Genomic DNA, 27,860 nt, shown 5'->3' with positions numbered 1-27,860 from the left:
CACATGTTTTGTTTGTTGACGGATCCACACAAATAAAAATGGGCTTCATCACTAAAAAAAAAATAGCATCTTCAGGAACGACTTCGAGAAGAACCTCACACGCGTTCCTCCAAGAATTGAAGTCAACGTTCAGAAAGTTTCTGCACAATCGCCATCTTGTAAGGATGGAAATGAAGATCATCATGAAGAATTCTCCTCACAGATCGGAAAGCCCATGGGCAGACGCAAGGACACCATGGTGATTGCAACATTGAAGCTCTCGCTGCCTCAATGTTCTCAGGTGATCTAATGGGCCGAGGGACTCCAGTTCTTCGTCTTGTCACACTTACAGTTTGTCTGAATGTAGTGACCCACATCACAATTGATTTCTGGTCCGGGACAGGGGCCAATGGGGCTAAATTAAAGCGATTCCGAAAGGCGTGCTGGGTTGCGATCACAGAACATCCACTTGAAAAGTAGGCCTCAACGGCAAAAGCATGCTCCTCACTGTTCCAACGCATGATGGCGACTGAACTGTGTCAGGACAAAACTTTATACTCCCGCCTCTCGAACAAGACCACTAGCGCTCCGCTATGTCTTCAATGGTGCACATTTTAAAAAAGGAAGCTATGCTGCCGCATCCTGTATGATGGAGTAGGATTGGATGAGACCTGATGAGTGCTGTTTTAACATTTTTAGCTACCTATGGGCTTCCATGGCAGGGGAAGATTCTGTAACATGGGTTAATCCAAGAAATATTCAGATTCAAGATTAACCAGATGACACATCTCAAGCTTGATTAGATGACTCAAATCACCTGAAAGGTTTTTCTCATGGAGGGCATATATTCCTTTTGCTGAAGCTTTGAATGTAAATTTAAGCACTGTGAGTTGCATTAAAGTGCAAACGGAGTAGCAACTTTTTGTGTAATAAGGAAGAGATTTTCAAATTTCATTAGAACGTCTTGGATTGTGTGAATAACAGCAGTCAGCACAACAAATGGGGATTCTAGGAGTTATACAGGCAGTCCTCGAATTACAAATGATTCATAGTTACAAATGGAGCTGAGGCAACAGGAATGAGAGAAATCTATCACTAGGAAGGGTAATTTGTTCCTGGAAGAGTTATGGGGGAAATGGTCTCCACTGAAGCTTTCTCACCAATCCTTGTTTCCACAACAAGCCACTTCTTTCAAAATCCAATTATCACAGGGACAGAAAGTGAGGTGAAATCATCTGAACAGGGGTGCAGACAGCAAAACAAATGTTGCATTCCCTTTGTTCTCCAAATATTTTAGATAGATAGATAGATAGATAGATAGATAGATAGATAGATGGTGTTACAATTAAAAATGTACCTGTTCTGGCTTACAAACAAATGCAACTTAAGAAGAACTTTATTTTTCTACCTGGGATTGTGGCGCAGCTGGCTGAGTGTCAGCTGCATTAAGATCACTCTGACCGAAAGGTCATGAGTTCGAATCCAGCCCAGGTTAGAGTGGGTTTCCAACCAATTGTGTGTAGCCTGTTGTTGACCTTTGCAACCCGAAAAACAGTTGCATCTGTCAAGTAGGAAAATTAGGTACCACCTTAAAGGGTGGGGAGGCTAAATTAACTGATTTATGAGGCCATAAAGAAGACTCCAGCAAAGCATTCCAGCGGGGAAGCATGCGGGGAATGCGGAAGTGCTTCATCAGCGTCGCAGATGAACAATGAAAGCAACAGCTCCCCTAGCGGCCAGAAAAAGTTAAATAGCCTCTGTCTATGTCTGTATATGTTGTATGTCAAAATTGGCATTGAATGTTTGCCGTATATGTGTACACTGTAATCCGCCCTGAGTCCCCTGCGGGGTGAGAAGGGCGGAATATAAAAGCTGTAAATAAATAAATAAATAAAATATTATCGGCAGCCAGTGGAGCTGTTTAAACAGGTGGGTTGTCTGCTCTCTGTAACTTGCTCCAGTTAAAAACCAAGCCGCCGACCTTTGCACCAGCTGTAGTTTCCAAACCGCCTTCAAGGGCAGCCCTACGTAGAGAGCATTACAGTAGTCCAATCTTGAGGTAACTAAGGTATGGACCACCATGGTCAAGTCAGACTTCTTGAGATACGGTTGCAGCTGGTGCACAAGTTTTAACTGTGCAAAAGCCCTCCTGACCACCGCCGAAACCTGAGCATCAAGCGTCAGTACTGAGTCCAGGAGGACCCCCAGACTGCGGACCTGTGTCTTCAGGGAGAGTACAACCCCGTCAAACACAGGTTGTCACCCTTTAGCCCGTTCAGCCAAGCGACTAACCTAGAGGACCTCTGTCTTGTCAGAATTCGATTTCAACCTGATGGCCCTCATCCGGCCCATCACAGCGGCCAGGTACTGGTCCAGGACCCAAGGGGCTTCCTTGGATTTTGGTGGAAAGGAGTAGAGAGGTGACCGAGGGCATCTGCTTGTCCGGTTTTGTGGGATTCCTTCTGGCTTATTTGTTCTGAGGATGTGGAGGTGGCCCTTGGGGCAGTGAGAGCCACTACATCGGCTCTGGACTCCTGCCCGTCTTGGCTAATTAAATCGGCCAAGCATGGTCTGATTGATTGGTTTATGTTAATCATTAATACATCATTGGAGCAAGGAATTTTTCCATCAGGCTTAAAACAAGCTGTGGTCAGACCACTCCTGAAAAAGACTTCCCTTGATTCCACGGTCTTGAATAACTATAGACCAATCTCAAACCTCCCTTTTCTGGGCAAGGTGTTAGAGCAGGTGGTCGCTGCTCAGCTCCAGGGCTTCCTTGATGACATCAGCTACCTGGGCCAGTCACAGTCTGGCTTCAGGCCTGGCCATGGCACCAAGACGGCTTTGGTCGCCTTGGTGGATGATCTCCGTAGGGAGCTGGACAGGGGGAGTGTGACCCTGTTGGTTCTTTTGGACATCTCAGCGGCTTTCAATACCATCGATCATGGTATCCTTCTGGGACGCCTCTCCGGGATGGGCCTTGGAGGTACGGCTCTGTCGTGGCTCCGGTCCTTCCTGGAGGGTCGATCCCAGATGGTGAAGCTGGGAGACACCTGCTCAGACCCCTGGCCTTTGACCTGTGGGGTCCCGCAAGGTTCCATTTTGTCTCCCATGCTTTTTAACATCTACATGAAACCGCTGGGCGAGGTCATCCGGAGTTTTGGAGTTGGGTAGATATTAAAGAGCATGGGGGAAATAATAGAACCTTGTGGGACGCCACAGGTCAAGGGTCAGGGGTCCAAGCAGGTATCCCCCAGCTTCACCAACTGGGTGCGGCCCTCCAGAAAGGACTGGAGCCACTGCAATGCAGTACCCCCAAGACCCATACCAGAGAGCCGACCAGAAAGATACCATGATCGATGGTATCGAAACCTGCAGAACCTATTTTGTTCGTAATTTGGGAACTGCCTGTATTCTCATAAAATAAAATGTCCAGGTTCTGATCTCCCTGAATAAATCTCTAGTGGAGAGCAGTTCAGTTGAAATGATCCAAAAAAAGGCAGAATGGGATTAATATGGTTTTACATGGCATAATTTGTACAGGATTTCAATAATCATATTGAAGGCTTGTAAAAACACCACATAGTATCTCGGTTTGGCTGCTTCCTTTTAACAGCTGGCTTGCGTCCTTTTGCTTTGCTTTCTTTCAGGAGCTCTGGGTAAAGCGCCTAGTAAAGTCATGGATGCCCTTCCAGAACACGAGCCGGAAGGAGCTACAGCAGCCGCTGTGGTTGATGATGAGGAAGAGGAAGATATTGAAGCTATGCAGTCACGGTTAGCTACTCTTCGTAGTTAGCCATAGAACACTGTTATAACTTGATTTATTTTGCCATGGGCTGTTCTGCCTTTACAATGTAAAACTCCTTATGAAAAATGTTTCCTGTATATATTCCGATATATATTTTTTGTGGGTTTGCCTTGGGAGATATTATTTTTAACTTTTTTCTGTCAACCTTTGTCAGCTTTAAACAGCTCTGGTGGAATGGAGAGAAGATGCTATATATGTATACTCAACTAATAAACATTTTGAAAGAGTCTGCGGTTTATGAACTCATCTTCTCAAAGGCATTTCTGCAGGCTGAAACTACTGCAATACCTTATGTACATTTCTGAAACACTAACTGGATTTTAATAAACAGCTTTTAACACTTTCTTCGTAGTCTCTGATAAGCTGGTATTTCTTACAAGTACATGAACATGTATACTACGTAGTTAACGGGAGTTGGCAATTCATGGTTTTGGCCTTTTGGGAGCCTTTGGGTGCCACACAAATTTTCACCCCTTCTAAAAAAATATCTGGAATTGGCCAGAGTCCATTTTTATTTCTAAAGACACAGTTTATCTCTCTGAGTTGTAAGAGTCAAATCTATTTTTAAAAAATCCACTCCTAGAAGCTTCCAGGAGAGGGGGGTTTATTTTTGGGAGGAAAAATTTGGGAGTCGCAAAAACAGCTTTGTGGATAATATGTAGCTCCTGGGCTGTACTATTTCCTAAGCTGTAAAATCATGAGACTCCGACACATGATATTATAGCTTAGGGGAAAATATACAAGCTGCTTTTTCAAACTTCTCAAGAGTGTAAAGAAATTAGGAAGAAATATCAGATGTAGCATAGGAGTAGCCATGGTGGCTCGGGCCAAGGGTCTACTAAATTCAGCATTCTCTTTCCACTGGCACCAGAAACCTATGGCACGGACTGGCAGACATCATGGTCTATGTTGTATTGTTTAGAAAGATCAGAACCATTTTTGTGCAAGGTATTTCTTTGATCAAGCATAAGAAACAGCTCTGAATCTAAACTAAACCTTGAAAATAAAATTGAGTCAATAAATATTCTTATTTAGGAGTTTATGGAGTATGTCAAGCCGGAATGAAGGAGAGAAAATGCTTAATGGGGAATGGGGAAAATAAGATAGCCACAGTGCTGTATTATGTCTATTGCATATCCAGGTATTTACAGGCAGATGGAAAGGGAATAATAGAGTTATTTTTGAATCATTACTTCAGTCGATATGCTTATATACTGAGTTGCTGTAGGTTTTTTCGGGCTATATGGCCATGTTCTAGAGGCATTTTCTCCTGACGTTTTGCCTGCATCTATGGCAAGCATCCTCAGAGGTAGTGAGGTCTGTTGGAAGTAGGAAAATGGGTTTATATATCTGTGGAATGACCAGGGTGGGACAAAGGACTTTTGTCTGCTGGAGCTAGGTGTGAATGTTTCAACTGACCACCTTGATTAGCATTTAATGGCTTGGAAGTGCCTGGGGGGAATCTTTTGTTGAGAGTGATTTGATGTGCCTGATTGTTTACTCTCTGTTGTTTTGCTGTTGTCATTTTTGAGTTTTTTAAATACTGGTAACCAGATTTTGTTCATTTTCATGGTTTCTTCTTTTCTGTTGAAATTGTCCACATGCTTGTGGATTTCAGTGGCTTCTCTGTGTAGTCTGACATGGTGGTTGTGAGAGTGGTCCAGCATTTCTGTGTTCTCAAATAATATGCTGTGCCCAGGTTGGTTCATCAGGTGCTCTGCTATGGCCAGAGGCGGCCCTAGGTAATTTTCAACGGTAAGCAAACAGTATTTTGGCACCCTCCCTCCCAGCCAATCACTGATATATATTTTCTGTTCGTTGTGGGAGTTCTGTGTGCCATATTTGGTTCAATTCCATCATTGGTGGAGTTCAGAATGCTCTTTGATTGTAGGTGAATTATACATCCCAGTAACTACAACTCACATATGTCAAGGTCTATTTTCCCCCAAGAACGCCTCAAGAGCGCCCCTGGGCAATATCAACTATACTGCAAATGCTTACTTTGCGTAATGGATTGAGCTGCCCCTGGCTATGGCTGACTTCATGTTTCTTGATTCGTGTTTGGGCAATGCTGCATTTGGTGGTCCCTATGTAGATCCTCCCCCCCCCCCCCCCCCCCAGGCACTTCCAAGCCATTAAATGCTAATCAAGGTGGCCAGTTGAAACATTCACACCTAGCTCCAGCAGACAAAAGTCTTTTGTCCCACCCTGGTCATTCCACAGATATATAAACCCATTTTCCTACTTCCAACAGACCTCACTACCTCTGAGGATGCTGGCCATAGATGCAGGCGAAACGTCAGGAGAAAATGCCTCTAGAACATGGCCATATAGCCTGGAAAAACCTACAACAACCCAAGTATTATTATTATTATTATTATTATTATTATAAGGTCAGGAGAGCATGCTGCTGGAAGATGGCCATACAGCCTGAAAAACTCACACCAACCCAGGGACCAAATGTTGCACAGAAATGCAAAGATACATCATGGGGGACAATGCCTGGCTCGAGGGCAGTACGTGCGAAAAAGATCTTGGAGTCCTCGTGGACAACAAGTTAAACATGAGCCAACAATGTGATGTGGCAGCAAAAAAAGCCAATGGGATTTTGGCCTGCATCAATAGGAGCATAGTGCCTAGATCAGGGGTCCTCAAACTAAGGCCCGGGGGCCAGATGCGGCCCCCCAAAGTCATTTACCCGGCCCTCGATCAGGGTCACCCTAAGTCTGAAACTACTTAAAAGCACACAACAACAACAATCCTATCTCATTGGCCAAAAACAGGCCCACATTTCCCATTGAAATACTAATAAGTTTATATTTATTAACATTGTTCCTCATTTTAATGATTGTATTGTGTATAAGTGTTTTTTGCACTACAAATAAGATATGTGCAGCGTGCATAGGAATTCATTCATTTTTTTTTCTTTCAAATTATAATCCGGCCCTCCAACAGTTTGAGGGACTGTGACCTGGCCCTCTGTTTAAAAAGTTTGTGGACTCCTGGTCTAGATCTAGGGAAGTAATGCTACCCCTCTATTCCGCCTTGGTTAGATCACACCTGGAATATTGTGTCCAATTCTGGGCAACACAATTCGAGAGAGATATTGACAAGCTGGAATGTGTCCAGAGGAGGGCAACTAAAATGATCAAGGGTCTGGAGAACAAGCCCTATGAGGAGCGGCTTAAGGAGCTGCGCATGTTTAGCCTGAAGAAGAGAAGGCTGAGAGGAGATATGGTAGCCATGTATAAATATGTGAGAGGAAGTCACAGGGAGGAGAGAACAAGCTTGTTTTCAGCTTCCTTGGAGACTAGGACTAGGACGCTTCAAACTACGAGAGGAGATTCCATCTGAACATGAGGAAGAACTTCCTGACTGTGAGAGCCGTTCAGCCGTGGAACTCTCTGCCCCAGAGTGTGGTGGAGGCTCCTTCTTTGGAAGCTTTGAAACAGAGGCTGGATGGCCATCTATCAGGGGTGATTTGAATGCAATATTCCTGCTTCTTGGCAGGGGGTTGGACTGGATGGCCCATGAGGTCTCTTCCAACTCTTTGATTCTATGACTCTATAATTATGTCTGCCCCAGATGGAGGCGAATGGTCAGGAGAGCATGCTGCTGGAAGATGGCCATCCAGCCTGAAAAACTCACAGCAACCCAGGGACCAAATGTTGCACAGCAATGGAGGGATAGGCTAGATGGCACTTTGCAAGGAATGGCTCCTTTGATGCTTGAGGAGCCCGCCCTGTCCTCTTACCCTCCTGCCTGCCTTCTTTCATCCCACGTGCCGCGCGCTCCCGCTTCTTCCCAGTGCGCCTGCGCGCGGAGAGGCTGGCATGCCAATGGCTGGGGCGCCTGCCCGGCTCAGTCGAGCGAAGGCAGCAGGCAGGAGGACGCCTCAGAAGGAAGGAAGGCAGGAAGGAACCCCCGCAGCCCAGCCATGGTCTCCTGGATCATCTCCAGGCTAGTGGTGTGAGTACCGCAGCCCCCCTCCCTCCTTCCCCTCCCCGGCTAAGAATACCCGCTCTGGCTGGACAGCAGGGCTATATTTAGCCTTTGGACACCGCTGCTGCAGCCGTTTTTCCAAACCCAACGGTGGGTTGGGAATGGCGGCTCCTCAGCTAGGATTCTGAAAGCCTGCTCGGCGTGACAGTGGGTGCTGCTGTTCGTTTTCCTCAGGCTGGCCCAAGGAGCCTTAGAAATAGGAGAGACGCTCGCCCCGCTTTGTTATTGCTGAGGCGCGCTTCCACCTGAGACTCGCCAGGGGGCGCTGCCGGGAGCCCTTCCCAAGGGTGGGGGCGAGCAGAGGAAGGAGGTCCTTCCCAAGGGGGGGGGGGGGGGCTCATGGAAGGTGCAAGGGGAACGGGGAGGGGAGGGCCCCTTGGAAGGCATCTCCCCGCCCATAAAATGTTATCTCATATAATCATCTAATATAATATAATAATTATATCTAATATAGTACTATGATATGAAATGATGATATGATATTATAAGGCATCACCCCATCCATGCTGATCTCATGCAATAATAATGATATAATATAATAATGATCGAATATAATAATTCTATATAATATAGTACTATGATATGATATTATATTATATTATAAGGCATCACCCCACCCATGCAGATCTCATACAATAATGATCAAACATAATAATTTATGAGCTCATATCATAAAATGTTATCTAACATAATTATCTAATATTATAATGATCTAATATCATAATTATATATAATATAGTACTATGATATGAAATGATATGATATGATATTATAAGGCATTGCTCCACCCATGCTGATCTCATCCAATATAATAATGATATAATATAGTAATGATCTAATGTAATAATTTATGAGCTCATATCATAAAATGTTATCTAATATAATCATCTAATATAATAATGATCTAATATAATAATTATATATAATGTAGTACTATGATATGAAATAATATGATATGATATTATAAGGCACCCATGCTGATCTCATACAATATAATAATTATATAATATAATAATGATCTAATGTAATAATTTATGAGCTCATATCATAAAATGTTATCTAATATTATAATCATCTAATATAATAATTATATATAATATAGTACTATGATATGAAATGATATGATATGATATTATAAGGCATCACCCCATCCATGCTGATCTCATACAATATAATAATTAGATAATATAATAATGATCTAATATAATAATTATATATATAATATAGTACTGTGATATGATATGATATATTATATTATAAGGCATTGCTCCACCCATGCTGATCTCATACAATATAATAATTATATAATATAATAATGATCTAATATAATAATTTATGAGCTCATATCATAAAATGTTATCTAATATAATGATCTAATATAATAATGATCTAATATAATAATTATATATAATATAGCACTATGATATGAAATGATATGATATGATATTATAAGGCATCGCCCCATCCATGCTAATCTCATACAATATAATACTTAGATAATATAATAATGATCTAATGTAATAATTTATGAGCTCATATCATAAAATGTTATCTAATATAATAATGATCTTATATAATTATTATATATAATATAGTACTATGATATGAAATGATATGATATGATATTATAAGGCATTGCTCCACCCATGCTGATCCCATACAATATAATAATGATCTAATATAATAATAATCTAATATAATAATTCTATATAATATAGTACTATGATATGAAATGATATGATATGATATTATAAGGCATTACTCCACCCATGCTGATCTCATACAATATAATAATTATATAATATAATAATGATCTAATATAATAATTATATATAATATAGTACTATGATATGATATGAAATGATATGATATGATATTATAAGGCATCGCCATCCATGCTGATCTCATCCAATATAATAATTATATAATATAATAATGATCTAATATAATAATTATATATAATATAGTACTGTGATATGATAGATATGATATGATGTGATACAAGGTGTCCATAAAGTCTCTTTACCATTTCTATTTATTTACCATTCAAATGGTAAAGAGACTTTATGGACACAATATAATATAATATTTATATAATAATAATAATAATAATAATAATAATATAGTATTATGATATGATATGATATGATACAGGGTGTCCATTTCAATTTATTTACTGTTTAAATTGTAAAGAGCCTTTTTGGGTACCCTGGATAATATGATATGATATGATATGATATGATATGATATGATATAATATAATATAGGGTGTCCATAAAGTCTCTTTACCATTTCTCTTTATTTACTATTGAAATGGTAAAGAGACTTTATGAACATAATATAATATAATAATAATTATGTATAAAAATTATATATAATATAGTATTATGATATGATACAGGGTGTCTATTTCAATTTATTTACTGTTTAAATCGTAAAGAGACTTTATGGGCATAATATAATATAATTATATATAATAATTATTATATATAATAATTATATATAATATAGTATTATGATATGATATAATACAGGGTGTCCATTTCAATTTATTTACTGTTTAAATGGTAAAGAGACTTTATGGGTGCTCTGGATAATATATTATAATATAATATAATATAATATAATATAATATAATATAAGGTGTCTATAAAGTCTTTTTGCCATTTCTATTTATTTACTATTTAAATGGTAAAGAGGCTTTATGGACACCCTGTCTAAGCAAATATATTTATATATAGTAATTATATATAATATTGTATGATAATAAATGATATAATATAATTATATTAGGTGTAATATTATATTATATTATATTATATTATATTATATTATATTATATTATGCATCCATATAGTCCCTCTACAATATATATTTATTTACTATTTAAACGGTAAATAGACTTTATGGACACTCTGTCTAATCTAATATAATTATATATAATAATTATATATAATATTGTATTATAATAAAGGATATAATATAATTATATTAGGTGTATAATATAATATTATTATATTAGGCATCCACATAGTCCCTCTACCATATATATTTATTTACTATTTAAATGGTAAAGAGACTTTATGGACACCCTGTCTAATCGAATGTATTTATATATAATAATTATATATAATACTAGGTGTATTGTGTCCAAAATTAGTGGCAATTCATCTAGCGGTTTTTGAGTTATGTTAATCCCACAAACGAACATTACATTTCTATTTATATAGATGGTATTATAATATATGCTATGATATATTAGTGTATAATATTATATTATTATATAAGGCATCCATATAGTCCCTTTACCACATATATTTAAATGGTAAAGAGACTTTATGGACACCCTGTCTAATCTAATATAATTATATATAATAATTATATATAATATTGTATTATAATATATGATATAATATAATTATATTAGGTGTATAATATAATATTATTATATTAGGCATCCATATAGTTCCTTTATCATATATATTTATTTACTATTTAAATGGTAAAGAGACTTTATGAACACCTAGTATAAAATAATATATACTAATATATACTAATGTAATATAATATGAGGGTGTTCAGAAAGTCTCTTTACCTTTTACCATTTAATTGGTTAATAGATTTTATGGATATCTAATATAATATAATATAATATAATATAATAATCACCCCACTAAAGTGTATCCCTTGAGGTGGGAGGATGGGCCCAGTGGCAAACTGGCCCAATGGCAAGTGGGCCCCTTTAAATGTTATTGTATTTACATCTAGTATCTACTCTATACTGTTGGTCATATGCACAATTTATGTACACTGTAATTAATAAATAATATCAATTGATTTCACTATTATTTTAATTGTACATTTTCCCCACTTATGTGTTTTGTTTTTTTTAAAATTCTTATGAAAATTCAGTGATAGCCTTATAGTTGTGGGTGGGCCTCCTTTGCCTCTTTTTAGACCCGGTTGGCCACTGGTTGGGCTTCTACACCTTGTGTTGGGTGGACTCCCCTTGCATGTCATGGAGAGCTGGAGCCACGCTGCGAGGCGTGTGCAGGAATGCCTCAAGACAGCCTCTCGAGGAAGGAAACAATAGAGCCCCTTTGCGTGAGCATCTGAATCTGTGAAGGGTTGCTTCTGGGAAGGGAGTCAGAGAGAAAGAGTATGTCTGCCTACGGCTAAGCCAGCAACAAGCCCCCCCCCCCCCCCATCCTCATAGAGGCTGCTTCTAGCAAGTGTTCCAGGAAATGGGGTGATCCATCTGATGCTAATACTGTTCCTTAGGCCACTGATTCTGGGATGCTTAAGCTGGTTTTCATGTTGTATAGGTGGATGGAGATGTCCCGGGTGTCTTGTCGAACCTTCCTGCCTTCTGTCTCATCCAACAGATCCGAAGACAGGAAGAGAGTGGGATTGATTTTTGTAGTTTCCGCTTTGTAACAACCAAAATCCTCTTGATGATAGATCATACACTTAAGTGACAAAGCATTTCCAGGGGTGTGAAGCCAAGGCGGACAGCTCTTTGCCTCTAATCAATCTTGCAGCTGTCACTGGCAGCGGTTCGGCCTCGGCTATATTAGATCAAACTGCGTTAAATATTATACGAGTTCTTTGCAAACAATATGTGGGTCTTGCTGATCCTCTGGAGATAATGCTTTCGGATTTTTCCTTTTTTCCATGAGGTCCCTGGAGTGTTGTAAACAATAGCTTTTAAATCATGATTGGAAAACACCATTCCACTCTTCTAGGCATCTGTCACAATTATGTCCCGCTTCTCCTTTTATTTTTTTCAACACAAATTCATTTTTGAAACATCAAATAGTATATATGTTTATTTCTTGGCTTGCTTCCCTCATGTTCAACCTCTTCGGAATAATATTAATGGATACTGTAGTTCTGAGCAACAAAGGCAACGCAAGGAAAGATGATAAAGTGATGTCATTACTGTACCGTTACAGGGATCTTCTAGGGAAAATACTCAGTTTGAGTGTCTCTGTACTGTAATTGTTTTTTTGCGTAAGTCCACAGACAGAAAAGTTTATTTCTCGTCAACGTTGTGCAGAATATCCTTCATTCATCTGCATGTATATAGTGTTGTACTGAATTCTATCTATCTGTCTGTCTGTCTGTCTCTATCTGTCTATCTATCTATCTATCTATCTATGGCTGGATGGCTCTTTGTCAGGAGGACTTTTATTACGTTTTCTTGCCCTGATGAGGGGAGTTGGATTAGATGGCCTTAAGTATTTTCTGTTGGTCATGGGGGTTCTGTGTGGGAAGTTTGCCCCGATTCTGTCATTCGTGGGGTTCAGAACGCTCTTTGATTGTAGGTGAACTGTGAATCCCAGTGACTACAACTCCCAAATGTCAAGGTTTATTTCCCCCAAACTCCACCAGTGTTCACATTTGGGCATACTGAGTATTCATATAGAGTTTGGTACAGATTCATCATTGTTTGAGTCCACAGTGATCTCTGGATGTAGGTGAACTACAACGCCAAAACCAAAGGACACTGCCCACCAAACCCTTCCAGTATTTTCTGTTGGTCATGGGAGAACTGTGTGCCAAGTTTGGTTCAATTCCATCGTTGGTGGGGTTCAGAATGCTCTCTGATTGTAGATATTTATTTATTTATTTATTTACTTTGCTTATATACCGCTGTATCTCAAGCCCGAAGGCGACTCACAGCGGTTCACAAACAGTAAAAACAGTAGAAACAGCAGTGGTTCCATACAACATATAACAATTGACTTAACACATTATCCATAAATTACCAATAAGCAATTACAATGCACAATTATTACAAAAAAACAACCGTACCCAATCTTCTCATCATCCAAGCGTAGTCCAGGTTCGTCGTCCATTGTTCCATTCCTATGTTCCATTACCAGATTGCACTAAATTACTCAAACGCCTGCACAAACATCCAGGTCTTCACCTTTTTGCGGAATACCATTAGAGATGGTGCTAGTCTAATGTCCGTAGGAAGGGCGTTCCACAGCCGAGGAGCCACCACCGAGAAGGCCCTATCTCTCGTCCCCGCCAGCCGAGCTTGAGAAGCAGGTGGGATCGAGAGCAGGGTCTCCCCGGAAGATCTCAAAGTCCTGGTGGGTTCATAAGCAGAGATGCGGTCAGAAAGGTAGCTTGGGCCGGAACCGTTTAGGGCTTTAAAGGCCAACGCCAGCACTTTGAATTCAGCCCGGTAGCAGATCGGTAGCCAGTGGAGTTGGCGCAACAGGGGGGTTGTATGCTCCCTGCGCTTCGCTCCTGTTAAAATCATGGCTGCCGAGCGTTGGACTAGTTGGAGCTTCCGAGCTGTCTTCAAAGGCAACCCCACGTAGAGAGCGTTGCAGTAGTCTAAACGGGATGTAACCAGAGCGTGGACTACTGTGGCCAAGTCAGACTTCCCAAGGTACGGGCGCAGCTGGCGCACAAGCTTTAGCTGTGCAAATGCTCCCCTGGTCACCGCCGAAACCTGGGGTTCCAGGCTCAGCGATGAGTCCAGGGTCACACCCAAGCTGCGAACCTGCGTCTTCAGGGGGAGTGCGGCCCCATCCAACACAGGCTGTAACCCTATGCCCTGTTCGGCCTTGTGACTGACCAGGAGTACCTCTGTCTTGTCTGGATTTAATTTCAATTTGTTCGTCCTCATCCAGACCGTCACAGCGGCCAAGCACCGGTTCTGGACCTGAACAGCCTCCTTAGATGAACTATAAATCCCAGCAACTACAACTCCCAAATGACAAAATCAATTTTTTTAGTGAAGGACATGCATTGGGTTGCTAGGTGTCTTGTGTCCAAATTTGGTGTAAATTCGTCCAGTGGTTTTTGAGTTCTGTTAATCCCACAAACGGACATTACATTTTTATTTATATAGATTTCTTTGCTTGCTTCCCTCATGTTCAACCTCTTCGGAATAATATTAATGGATACTGTAGTTTTGAGCAACAAAGGCAATGCAAGGAAAGATGATAAAGTGATGTCATTACTGTACCGTTACAGGGATCTTCTAGGGAAAATACTCAGTTTGAGTGTCTCTGTACTGTAATTGTTTTTTTGCGTAAGTCCACAGACAAAAAAGTTTATTTCCCATCAACCTTGTGCAGAATACCCTTCATCCATCTGTTGTACTGAATGAGGCAAAAGAGGTAAATTGAAAGCTCAAATAAAAATTAATCCCACTCCTCTATTAAATTTGTACCTCTGTAGTACCTTAAAACTGTTGAGCATGTGGACAACCAAAGGAAAATTTTGCTTTTTTATGGCAGAACCTTTACTTGGGGGGCAATGTTTAATAGAGTTTTTTTTGTAGATACTTCCTAATGAAGTTTTTGGGCTATGTTGTCGATGGGGTGTTAAAGTGGATTTAGATTTGGATATAAAGACAACACTTCACGCAGAGACTGGAAAATAAACTCGATCAAAACTATCCCTTAAAATTTACCAAAAGCATCTAGTGCAGTGTTTCTCAACCTGGGGGTCAGGACCCTTGGGGGGGGGGTCACGAGGGGGTTTCAGAGGGGTCGCCAAAGACCATAAGAAAAATATATTTCTGATGGTCTTAGAAACCCCTTTGGCAGAGTACGCTGAAGATCTTTCTGCCTGTTCTTCTCTCCCTTACTGGAAACAGGCTGTGAATCCTCCCACCAAAAGCCCTCCTCTAATGTGTTTGGCTGGCCACCCAGCCAAGGGAAGGGGTGTTTCTGAGACTTCAAGCTGGGAGGGGAGAGCAGGCGTGCTCATCACAGGGCAGCGTGGTGGGCATCTGTGCATGTGCAGGTGAGGGAGAGTGTGCAAGGCTGGAGGGAGGCTCACACCAGGGAGTCCCTTCAAGGCATAGGAATTCTGTGTGAGAAGTTTGGCCCAATTCTATCGTTGGTGGTGTTCAGAATACTTTTTAATTGTAGGTGAACTATAAATCCCAGCAACTACAACTTCCAAATGACAAAATCAATCTCCCCAACCTCACCACTACTCAGAAAAGACAGTTTTTTCTATTGATCATAGGGGTTCTGTGTGGGAAGTTTGGCCCAATTCTATCATTGGTGGGGATCAGAATGATCTTTGATTGTAGGTGAACTATAAATCCCAGCAACTACAACTTCCAGATGCCAAGGTCTATTTTCCCCAAACTCCACCAGTGTTCATTCACATTGGGGCATATTGAGTATTCATGGCAAATTTGGTCCAGATCCATCATTGTGTGAGTCCATAGTGCTCTCTGGATGTAGGTGAACTACAACTCCAAAAGTCAAGGTCAATGCCCACCAAACCCTTCCAGTATTTTCCGTTAGTCAAGGGAGTTCTGTGTGGTAAGATCAGTTCAATTCCATTGTTGGTGGAGTTCAGAATGCTCTTTGATTGTAGGTGAACTATAAATCCCAGCAACTACAACTCCCAAATGACAACATCAATCCCCTGCCAACCCCATCAGTATTCAAATTGGGGCATATGAGGTATTTGCACCAAATTTGGTCCAGTGAATGAAAATCCATCCTGCATATCAGATATTTACATTACAATTCATAACAGTAGCAAAATTACAGTTATGAAGTAGCAATAAAAATAATGTTATGGTTGGGGGTCACCACAACATGAGGAACTGTATTAAGGGGTCATGGCATTAGGAAGGTTGAGAACCACTGATCTAACGCCTCCGATAGCTATGATCTGAGTTTATTGAAATACATATATATGCCAGTTCAGGGCATGCTTATTTAAAGGAAGCACAGAAAGTTCCAAAGAAGAGGGAAAGGGAATGTGTTTAAAATGCTCAGGACTCCTGATGACTTGAACGCTTGAGGCAGGAACATTTCCAAAGTTATTGCTCCTCAGAGAAACACAAAAAACAAAGGAAGCAATGTTAGTTCATCTAAACAGCCCCCCCCCCCCCCAATAATTTCACACTCAGGAAACAACACACAGTGAATCAGCAGGCATTGGAGAAAGGAGGATGAGAAGGATGTAGGATGCACACAAGCTAAATGGCTAAATTGAAACTTCCAGCTCCAGTGTTCAATAACAGAGTGAACGAACAAAGGATGAAAGGTTAACAACATTTTATCAAATGACTAGCTGTGCCCTGCCATGCGTTGCTGTGGCCTATAGTAAGAATTTTCAAAGTAGAGGTAGCTATCTGGATTATTATGAAAGAGAGGTACCTACCTACCTATTCCTTTTCCCCCTTTTCTTCCTCTTCCCCTTCCTTCCTTCTCTACCTCTTTCTTTTATTCCTTCTTTCACTCTTTGGTTTCATCCTTCCTTCCCTCTTTCCTTTCTTCCCTCCCCCTTTCTCTACTTCTTCTTTTATCTCCTTTCTTCCCTCCCTGTTTCTTTCCTTCTTTCACTTTTTATTACTTTTTCTCCTTCCTTCCTTTTTTACCTTTTTCCTGCCTTTCCTCCCTTTTTTCTTTCTTTTCTACTTTCTCTTCTTCCTTCCATCATTACGTTTTTCTTTCTTTCCTTCCTTCTCTCTCTTTCTTCCCTCTTACCTTCCCTCCTTCCTTCTTTCCCTCCCTCCTTTCTTCTTCCTTCCTGTCTGTTCTCCCCCAATACCATGGTAGAGTCCCTTCTAACTCTATTCTATGAGTCTACTTAATATAGTAATATATAATTGTAACATTATATTATATCTATCTATATAAAAATGCTCTGTTCATAATGAGTACCTTAAAAACAAAAGAACCAATGAATGAAATCACACCTAATTTGGCAACAAAATGTCTCACAACACAAGGAGTGACCATTACTCAAAAAAAAATACGATTTTGTCATTTGGGAGTTGTAGTTGCTGGGATTTATAGTTCACCTACAATCAAAAAGCATCCTGAACTCCATCGATGATGGAATTGAACCAAATTTGGCACACAGAACTCCCATGACCAACAGAAAATACTGGAAGGGTTTGGTGGGCACTGACCTTGAGTTTTGGAGTTGTAGTTCACCTACATCCAGAGAGCACTGTGGACTCAAATAATGATGGATCTGGACCAAACTTGGCACAAGCACTCAATACGCCCAAATATGAACACTGATGGAGTTTGGGGGAAAACAGACCTTGACATTTAGGAGTTGTAGTTACTGGGATGTATAGTTCACCTACAATCAAAGAGCATTCTGAACCCCACAAACGACAGAATTGGGGCAGACTTCCCACATAGAACCCCCATGACCAACAGAAAATACTTAAGGCCATGAAATCCAACTCCCTTCATCAGGGCAAGAAAACGTAATCAAAGTTCTCCTGACAAAGAGCCATCCAGCCATCGATATAGAGAGATAGATAGATATGATTCACACACACAGATATAGTATCATAGATTTGAAAGGGAGACTTAAAGAAGGACAATGATATATTGCATGTTCCAGGGTGGGTAAACCACATCAACACTGACAATGAAACACCAAGAAATATTGTTCACTCACAAGCATAAAGAAATTACATATATTAGAAACCAACACTTTCTCATTACTTTATTTTCCAGAGCAACAGACTTGGCCACAGCAATGCGTGGCAGGGGACAGCTAGTAGTAATATATATTTAACAACACACACACACACACACACATATATATATAAATTTTGAGTTTTAAAGGTGTTTTTGTTGTTTTTGTGGGGGTTTTTTCCAGTGATGGTCACACCTTGGATTGCGAGGAGTTTTGTTGCCAAATTTGGGGTCATTTGGAGCCGTAGTATTTTTGTTTTTAATGCACTCACGACGCACAGAGCATTTGTATATATATAGATAATAACTGAGAGCACTGATCCCCCTTTAAACTACTTGCACCAGTCCACATCCTTTGGAGAGCCTTGAAGAAACTTGGAAGGAAAGCAGTGTTACATTTATTATTATTTTCCTAACAAAGACACTAGAAACAAAACTGAGTTGGAGTGATACTCAACATTTATCTTCTTCCCTTGATGTTTTTTGAACTTCAGCTTCCACGAGCATCGAGAGTAGTCAGATATTCTGAGCACAGTAGTACAAGACATCTGGAAGACCAAAAATTTAGGATGTAGGATGAATAATATGTCAAGGCATGACACCCTTCCCCCTAAGTTCCCACTGAATTTGGCTGGTTTCGGTATTAATTGCCCTTGTAATTAATCATATTTATATAGAATCATGTGCCGCCTGTTCTCCTTTTTAAAAAACAGGCAAAGCTTCTCCTTTGTCTTGATATCTATGTTGTTTGATTCTCGGAAAGATGCTCCAAGAAAATGTAGGGCAATCTAAGCCCTGTTCCATTCAGCTGTCTCTTTCTTTGTGTATTGATTTAATTTTTAATGCACACCACATGCTTTAAGGCCCAGTCTTGCTCCCCTAGATTTCTAGCCACTCAACAATGTAGCTGTATGTTTATTGAGAAATGCTAGTTGACAGATGAAGGGGAATCATTTCTCCACTATGTGTCTACAATTTATTTTTGCTTTGTTGGTCTCCTTCGACGCTCTGCCTTTCTAAGGATTGCAGATTGCTTAAGGGTGCTTTGTGACGACTGTCTTTTTCATGGAGGGATGGCATTTGCCTTCCCATGTGGCACTGATGGATGGCATGGATCAAGTCCCCTTGGGGCTCTTTTTTATTATAACAGAATAGAACAAGACAGGCTTCGCCATGCCCAGTTGTGTTTACCCAACATCTTCTAATATCCCATAATATACAAAAAGGGAATCAAGCCTATTGTCTCTTATAAAGCCCTCAAAAGATACCCTCACTCCTAAATCTAAAATGCTTTGCTCATTAGCTCTTCAGTGTAGGTAATAAAAGGGTATAAAGTCCTCAACCAAATGTTTCCTGGGGCTTCCTGTGATTTCTGACCTCAGCTTCAGTGTTTTCCCGGATGCCTGAATTCAGTTTCACAGCCAGACATGTGTGTCTGGTTGTTTACTGTCCTTTGTTCCTTTTGAGATTTTTCTCATCCAGATCACGCTTTTTATTGTCTGTTTAGCAAAAACCTCCATGATAGATGAGCGGACGAGAAGGTGAAAGGACAAAGGGGTGGGAACCGAGCTTTCTTTTGTGTGTCCAGCCATCTAAGCCTGCTGAAGATCCACACAAAAGACATGTTAGCTACCTTCTCTCCTAACCAAAAGGCTGTGTTTGGGATGTGAGTGGACAATGGCATATCCTTTATGGAGAGCTGGTTTAACAGCATTAAAATTGCCATTGGGAGGAATGGACCATTGCTGGTGACCTCCTGCTCAGAGCTGTCAGAAAAATAAGATGCTAGAGGGAGTGATTGCATCTCAGACACATTGTCTCCTCTTCTCTGAAAAACCTCATACATTATTTGGGCAATATTTTGGGAAAACAGCCATAGTTTAGCAGCATGACTCATTCTCTGCTTGAAAAGGATGTAGTTTCAATTACTGAAATGTCTAGGATGGCCTTGTCGGTGTAAATCAGAGGCGGTGGAACTTGGGTGGTCCAGATCAGTGGTGGTCTCTGGACTGATGCCTGTCCCTGGCCATTGGTTGCTGGTTCCTGGAAGGTAGTTATACCCAGTGTGCATGCATTTAGAGGCAGTCCCTTGTATTTTAGAAATTGGCCAATACATATTTTGATGCCTCAAATATTCACTCTGTTTCTGGGTATATTTATTTATTTATGTATTTATTTATTTATTAACTTTATTTGTACGCCGCTACCATCTCCCCAAGGGACTCGGTGCGGCTTACATGAGGCCGAGCCCAAACACAACAGCAAAAGCAATAAAACATCAATACAAGCAATTTAAAACATGGACAATAAAATAAACAACATTATCAAAAAAGCAACACATAATTACAACAGTGGGAAGGCCAAATGTAAGGTTAAAATTGGAAATGATGCTGGGCCATAAACGAGAGGTGACACTGGTGTTTGTGGAGGGCATACAAGCAGACTCAGGGAAATGTAAAGTGCTTTGGAGGACAAAGTGCTATGGGATTCATTATTCCGGGAAGGCACACTGGAACAGCCAAGTCTTCAAGCTCCTCCTGAGGACTGCCAGGATTGGGGCCTGTCTGATGTCTTTACGGAGTGAGTTCCAGAGTCAAGGGGCCACCACCGAAAAGGCCCTCTCCCTCGTCCCCACCAAACGCGGCTGCGATGCTGGTGGGATCGAGAGCAGGGCCTCTCCAGAAGATCGAAGGGATTGTGTGGGTTCGTATATGGAGATGCGGTCACGTAGGTAGGCAGGTCCCAAACTGTTCAGGGCTTTATAGGTAAGAACCTGAACCTTGAATTGGGTCCGGTAGATGACTGGCAGCCAGTGGAACTCCTTGAACAGGAGGGAGCCCCGATTAAAAAAATGGCACCCTTTTCCCCCTACCAGCTCTAGTTTTTGAGATACAGAATGTGTGTCATCTTCCACTCACCATCTTCTTGCTCATAGGAAACCATGATAGCCACATCTAAGAAATAAGAGCTCATGTGGTCTATCCAATACAATTTTCTGAATCATCCTCCCCCCGCCCCCGCCCAAATAATACCAGGAGGAAGCCTAAAAACCAAGACACTACAACTTTTTTTTTGGTTAGGTTGTGTAAACAGCCCTGGCCCAAATTTCCTGTCCGAAAACATCTCCCCCTATGAACCATCACGGAGATTAAGATCCTCCAGGGAGACCCTGCTTTCCATCCCGCCATTGTCACAGGCGCGATTGGTGGGGATGAGAGACAGGGCCTTCTCGGTGATAGCTCCCCGGCTATGGAACTCACTTCCTGGTGAGATCAGGTCACCCCCCCCCCCCCCCGTCCTTTAGAAGGATGGTAAAAACTTGGCTGTGGGACCAAGCTTTCAGGACAGGGCAATGAAGTGACAATAGGAAAGATGTCAGGGCCAATTGGATTTGATGTGGATGGCTAGGATGGTTTTAAACGATGTATTTTAATATTTTGTTATATTTTTTTTAATGTTTATGTATTGCATCCAGGCATTGAATGTTTGCCGTGTATATGCTGTGCTCCGCTCTGAGTCCCCTTCGGGGTGAGAAGGGTGGAATATAAATGTTTTAAATAAAATAAAATAATAAATAATTGGTCCCTCACATCAGATAGTCAGAAAAGCACTGCTTTAGATGATGTTAGACTCCTAAACCCATCAGCCCCAATGAGCACAACCAATGTGAAAGGATGATGGAAGCATCCAGAGGCCTAATTGTTGTTTACCCGTTGTGTGGGTAATATTTATTTATTTAGTATATTTGTATACTGCCTCTCTCAGCCTTCTGGCAACTCAAGCCGGTTTACAAGGCAAAAATTCAATGCCACCAAAAACATAGATACAATATACAGTATAAAATGTCAACAACAGTAAAATCATAACATTATAATAAAACATACTTCAATCAATACTCAATAAAAAAAATTCCAGTCCCTTCATGTAGTTGTTCCGTTATTATGTCCGTTACTCAGTATTCGCAAATGCCTGCTCAAATAGCCATGTCTTAAGACTCTTCCAAAATGCTAGGAGCGAAGAAGTCGATCGGATCTCCCTAGGAAGGGTGTTCCATAGCCGAGGGGCCACCACTGAGAAGGCCCTGTCTCTCATCCCTGTCAGCCGTACTTATGATGATGGCGGGACTGAGAGCAGGGCTTCTCCAGACGATCTTAAGGTCCTCACAGGTTCGTAAGGGGAGATTCGTTCAGATAGGTAAGTTGGGCCAGAACCGTTTAGGGCTTTATAGGCTAAAGCCAGCACTTTGAATTGTGCCCAGTAGCAGACTGGCAGCCAGTGGATCTGGCGCAACAGGTATGCTCCCTGTATGCTCCCTGAGAGCCACTCCAGTTAGCAACCTGGCCGTTGGACCAATTGAAGCTTCTGGACTAAATGCCCAAATAGATAACATTTTATCACTTTCCAAATTAGTTTTTTCTTTTCATAGTGTGACTACAAAAGCTCAAAGAATCTATATAAATAAAAATGTAATTTTCGTTTGTGGGATTAACAGAACTCAAAAACCAGTGGGCGAATTGACACCAAATTTGGACAGCATACACCTAACAACTCAATGTATGTCCTTCACTCAAAATTTTTGATTTTGTCATTTGGGAGTTGTAGTTCTTGGGATTTATAGTTCACTTACAATCAAAGAGCATTCTGAACTCCACCAATGATGGAATTGAACCAAAGGTGACACACAGGACTCCCATGACCAACAGAAAACACTAGAAGGGTTTGGTGGGCATTGACCTTGAGTTTGGGAGTTGTAGTTCACCTACATCCAGAGAGCACAGTGGACTCAAACAAGGATGGATCTGGACCAAACTTGGCATGAATACTCCATATGCCCAAATGTGAACTCAGATGGAGTTTGGGGAAAATAGACTTTGACATTTGGGAGTTGTAGTTACTGAGATTTATAGTTAACCTACAATCAAAGAGCATTCTGAACCCCACCAACTACAGAATTGGGGCAAACTTCCCACACAGAACCCCCATGACCAAAAGAAAATACTTAAGGCCACCCAGTCCAACTTCCTTCACCAGGACAAGAAAACATAATCAAAGCCCTCCTGACAAAGAGCCATCCAACCATAGATATAGGTAGATATATATGATTCACACATAGAGAGATATAGTATCATAGATTTGAAAGAGACCCCTAAAGAAGGACAATAATATGTTCCGTGTTCCAGAGTAGGCAAACCAGACAATCTCCACATCAATACTGACAAAGAAACAGCAAGAAGTGCTGTTTACCCACAAGCATAAAGAAATTGCATATATTAGAAACCAACACTTTGGCATTACTTTATTTTCCAGATCACCAGACTGGGCCACAGCAATGCGTGGCAGGGGACGGCTAGTAATAGATAAAATACTATCAAGAAAAGTGTTTATGTATATCTCTGTGTATCAGATATAAAACAAACCAGGCCAAGGGGTGTCTTCAGATCATAGTCAGAGCTTTGAAGGAGCTATCCACGGTGCTAAATCCTATTTACCAATATCTTGGATAATGCCTTTAAGGGTCAGGCTGAAACACATTGAAACTGATTAGTCTGTTGGCTAGAAAAGAAGAGGGGAGATTCCACCAATCTTTTATTAGCTCCACTTTCGATTTGAAGCCTTTTCACGCTACACAATTACAGCAGTTATGGTTCCACTTTGCTGACATAGCTCCATCTTATGAAATCTGAATCTTATAGTCTTGTGATGCATTAGAGCTCTCTAGCTGAGAAATTTAAATATCCTTCCTCTAAACTGCAAATCCCAAGGACGTCATAGGATGTTGCCATGGTAGTTAAATTGGAGTTACAGCACTACAACTGTGTGCAAGGGACATAGCATCAGTAACCTATATTCTTCTGCTTTCACTTCTGCCCTTTTGGAGGCCATCATTGTAGTTGGAACATTGAAACTTTGCTGACCATCTTTGTTATATTTATCTCTAACTGAGCTTCATACTCTTATATAGGATATAGAGGGGAGGTTTAAAGAGCATAAGAAAGACCAAAATTGGCCTTCCTCACCACTCTAGTAGTAGAAATCCTTCTCCCACGCTGTCAGTAGAAAGTATTTCACACTGTGTCATGCGTTCCTACTTTGTCCTTCCTATGTCTAATTTTGTTGGTTTTCCATCTGTCAGCGTAGAAGCAAAACAGGGCCACCTACAGAGAAATGGGTGGGATTTCCTTGGAGAGGCAAAAGTATATTAATTCTTATTACAATTATTATTTTACAATAATAATAATTTTACTATTTTTTTGGTGTCAGGAGCGACTTGAGAAACTGCAAGTTGCTTCTGGTGTGAGAGAATTGGCCATCTGCAAGGACGCTGCCCAGGGGACGCCCAGGATGTTTTGATGTTTTACCATCCTTATGGGAGGCTTCTCTCATGTCCCCGCATGGGGAGCTGGAGCTGACAGAGGGAGCTCATCCATGCTCTCCCCGGGTTCGAACCTGTGACCTGTCGGTCTTCAGTCCTGCTGGCACAAGGGTTTAACTGTGTCACCGGGGGTTCCTTATTATTATTATAAATTAATAATTAATAATTAATAATAAAATTATAAATAAATAACAGTTAAAACATTGTAAGATAAAAGAAATAGCTCAAAATAGTATTCTTAAGGAACCATGAAATATTGAGGGTCTTTGTCAGAGAGAGAAGATGGGGTGGGAATGCAGATAAAGAAAGAAATCCGAAGTCCCAATTTACAAAGCTTGTTATGGACAAAGCCAACTGCAAAGGGAAAAATCAAAGGATCTGATTTTGTCAAAGGCATCTGCATTGTGAAATTTGCAGTTAGCTAACTAACCAAAACTTATTTTCTCATTTATTAAGAGAGCTGGACAGGGGGAGTGTGACCCTGCTGGTTCTCTTGGACATCTCAGCGGCTTTCGATACTATCGACCATTGTATCCTCCTGGGCTGGCTCTCCAGGATGGGTCTCGGGGCCACGGCTCTGTCGTTGCTCCAGTCCTTCCTGGAGGGCCGCTCCCAGTTGGTGAAGCTGGGGGATACCTGCTCGGACCCCTGGCCTTTGACCTGTGGGGTCCTGCAAGGTTCCATTCTGTGCCCCATGCTTTTTAACATCTACATGAAACCGCTGGGAGAGGTAATCCGAACCCACGTGACCTCTTCGATCTTCCTGAGAGGCCCTTCTCTCACTCCCGCCTTCATTACAAGCGTGACTTATGGGGACAAGAGAGAGGACCTTCTCTGTGGTGGCCCCGCAGTTTTGGAATTTGCTCCCCAGAGATATTAGGCAAGCCCCCACCCTGGAAATCTTTAGGAGGAGCCTCAAAACCTGTCTGCTTCAATGTGCCTTCAATTACTGAATGTATGATAATTCCTGACCAAACTCTGTATAAAATGTCCTCAGAAGCACTTTATTCTCTGGTTTGTGCAATGAACTCCTACCTTATCCCCCAGATCTCCTTTCTGATATTTTACACTGCCTTATCTCCCAGTGTTTTAAAATTTTAATCCTTGAACTGGCACTGCCCACTGTGATCATTTTTAGTGGTTTAATGTTTTGATTTTATATTGTTATGCTGCATATTTACATTTTATATTTTATATTATTTTATATTCTGATTTTCTGTTGTGTTGTTGTGTTATATTGTATTTTCTCCAGCTTACAGTCTAAATAGGACAAGACATACAAGGAAAAGGAAATGATAATGTAGAAGCGGGTAAAGTCTAGCAGATACTGCCCATTTTTCTTTCCCTCTGAAACCAGATCAGTAGCATTTGGGATTTAGGGAAGGCTTTCCATGTATTTCTGGCCCAAGGCATGATGACCATCTGCCTGCCTTTTCTTCCTCTCTGAGGCCAGGGCAGTGGCAGTTGGATAGAAGAAGCCTTTTCATTTGATTATTGTCTAGGCGTGATGGACCTGTGTCTGCCTCTTCTTCCCTTTTGAGGCCAGGGCAGAGGCAGATGGGATGGATGGAGGGCCTTTCATCGACTTATTGTCTAGGCAAGATAGATGGCTGGTATCCTTGAAGTGACTGGCTTGACTTTGAAGGACTTGTGGGTTGTGACGACTGACAGGGAGCTCTGGTGTGGGCTGGTCCATGAGATCATGAAGAGTCGGAAGCAACTGAACAAATAAACAAACATGATGGTACTTTACCTGTATCTTCCCTGTCTCCAAGACTAGGGCAGTGGCAGTTGAGATGGACACAGGAGCTTTCATTTGCTTACTTTCTAGGCATAACAGAATAATTACTGCCTCTTATCTTTGAGACAGGGCAGTGGCAGTTGGGATGGAGGGAGGGCTTTTCATCTGCTTATTGTCAAAGGCATTATGATACTGTGTCTGATTCTTCTTCTCTCTTTTCCTGAGACCAGGGCAGTGGCAGTTGGGATGGAGGGGGGGGGGGCTTTTCATCTGCTTATTGTCAAAGGCATGATTTATTTATTTATCACGTCAGGAGCGAACCAAAACAGTTGTACTGCATTAAAAAACAGACAAAACAAACAAACAAAACTCAAAGTTTGCAAACTTGGTATTCTATTAAATGTCCTTTGACCAGTAGCTGGCCACTTGGTGTGCCTCTGGTGTTGATGCAAGAAGGTCCTCCATTGTGCATGTGGCAGGGCTCAGGTTGCATTGCAGCAGGTGGTCAGTGGTTTGCTCTTCTCCACACTCGCATGTCATGGAATCCACGTTCCACTTTGTAGCCCCATTTCTTAAGGTTGGCTCTGCATCTCATGGTGCCCGAGTGCAGTCTGTTTAGCGCCTTCCAAGTTGCCCAGTTTTCTCTGTGCTCAGGGGGGAGGTTCTGGATTTGAGCCTGCCACTTTTGGACTCTCGCTTGCTGGGGTGTTCTAGCAAGTGTCTCTGTAGATCTTAGAAAACTATTCCTTGATTTAAGTCGTTGATGTGCTGGCTGATACCCAAACAAGGGATGAGCTGGAGATGTCACTGCCTTGGTCCTTTCATTATTGGCTGCTACTTCCCAGCGGATGTCAGGTGGTGCAATATCGGCTAGACAGTGTAATTTCTCCAGTGGTATAGGGCACAGACACCCCGTGATAATGCGGCATGTCTCATTAAGAGCCACATCCACTGTTTTAGTGTGGTGAGATGTGTTCCACACTGGGCATGCATACTCAGCAGCAGAGTAGCATAGCGCAAGGGCAGATGTCTTCACTGTGTCTGGTTGTGATTCCCAGGTTGTGCCAGTCAGCTTTCATATGATGTTGTTTCTAGCACCCACCTTTTGCTTGATATTCAGGCAGTTCTTCTTTTAGGTCAGAGCACGGTCCAGAGTGACTTCCAGGTATTTGGGTGCGCTGCAATGCTCCAGTGGGATTCCCTCCTAGGTAATCCTCAGAGCTCGGGATGCTTGTCTGTTCTTAAGGTGAAAGGTACATATCTGTGTTTTAGATGGATTAGGGATCAGCTGGTTTTCCCTGTAATAGGCAGTAAGAGCACCTAGAGCTTTGGAGAGCTTCTGTTCAACCATCTCAAAGCTCCCTGCTTGAGCAATAATGGCACGATCATCAGCATAGATGAAGCTCTCTGTCCCTTCTGGCAGTGACTGGTCATTTGTGTAAATGTTGAACATGGATGGAGCAAGCACGCTTCCCTGAGGCAGGCTGTTCTTCTGTTTCCGCCATCTGCTTCTTA

At 41.3% G+C, this 27,860-nt stretch overlaps 2 protein-coding genes across 4 annotated transcripts in view; both read left to right on the top strand.

Annotated features, from left to right (window-relative positions):
- The window catches only part of LOC132778412 (charged multivesicular body protein 3), a 44,779-nt gene extending 40,649 nt beyond the window's left edge, over positions 1-4,130 (top strand). For both annotated transcript variants that reach the window (XM_060781333.2, XM_060781332.2), the window contains one exon: positions 3,630-4,130. In XM_060781333.2, coding sequence (XP_060637316.1) covers positions 3,630-3,775 — 146 coding nt within the window. In that variant the 3' untranslated portion in view covers positions 3,776-4,130. The remainder of the gene's footprint in view (positions 1-3,629) is intronic.
- A 3,464-nt stretch (positions 4,131-7,594) lies between these two features.
- REEP1 (receptor accessory protein 1) overlaps positions 7,595-27,860 on the top strand; it is a 97,659-nt gene continuing 77,393 nt past the window's right edge. For both annotated transcript variants that reach the window (XM_060781329.2, XM_060781330.2), the window contains exon 1: positions 7,595-7,756. In XM_060781329.2, coding sequence (XP_060637312.1) covers positions 7,725-7,756 — 32 coding nt within the window. In that variant the 5' untranslated portion in view covers positions 7,595-7,724. The remainder of the gene's footprint in view (positions 7,757-27,860) is intronic.

The sequence above is a fragment of the Anolis sagrei genome, chromosome 6 (genome assembly GCF_037176765.1).
Source record: "Anolis sagrei isolate rAnoSag1 chromosome 6, rAnoSag1.mat, whole genome shotgun sequence".
Taxonomy (NCBI): Eukaryota; Metazoa; Chordata; class Lepidosauria; order Squamata; family Dactyloidae; genus Anolis; species Anolis sagrei.
Note: the sequence above shows the minus strand (reverse complement) of the source record. Positions and strands in the feature narration are given on the sequence as shown.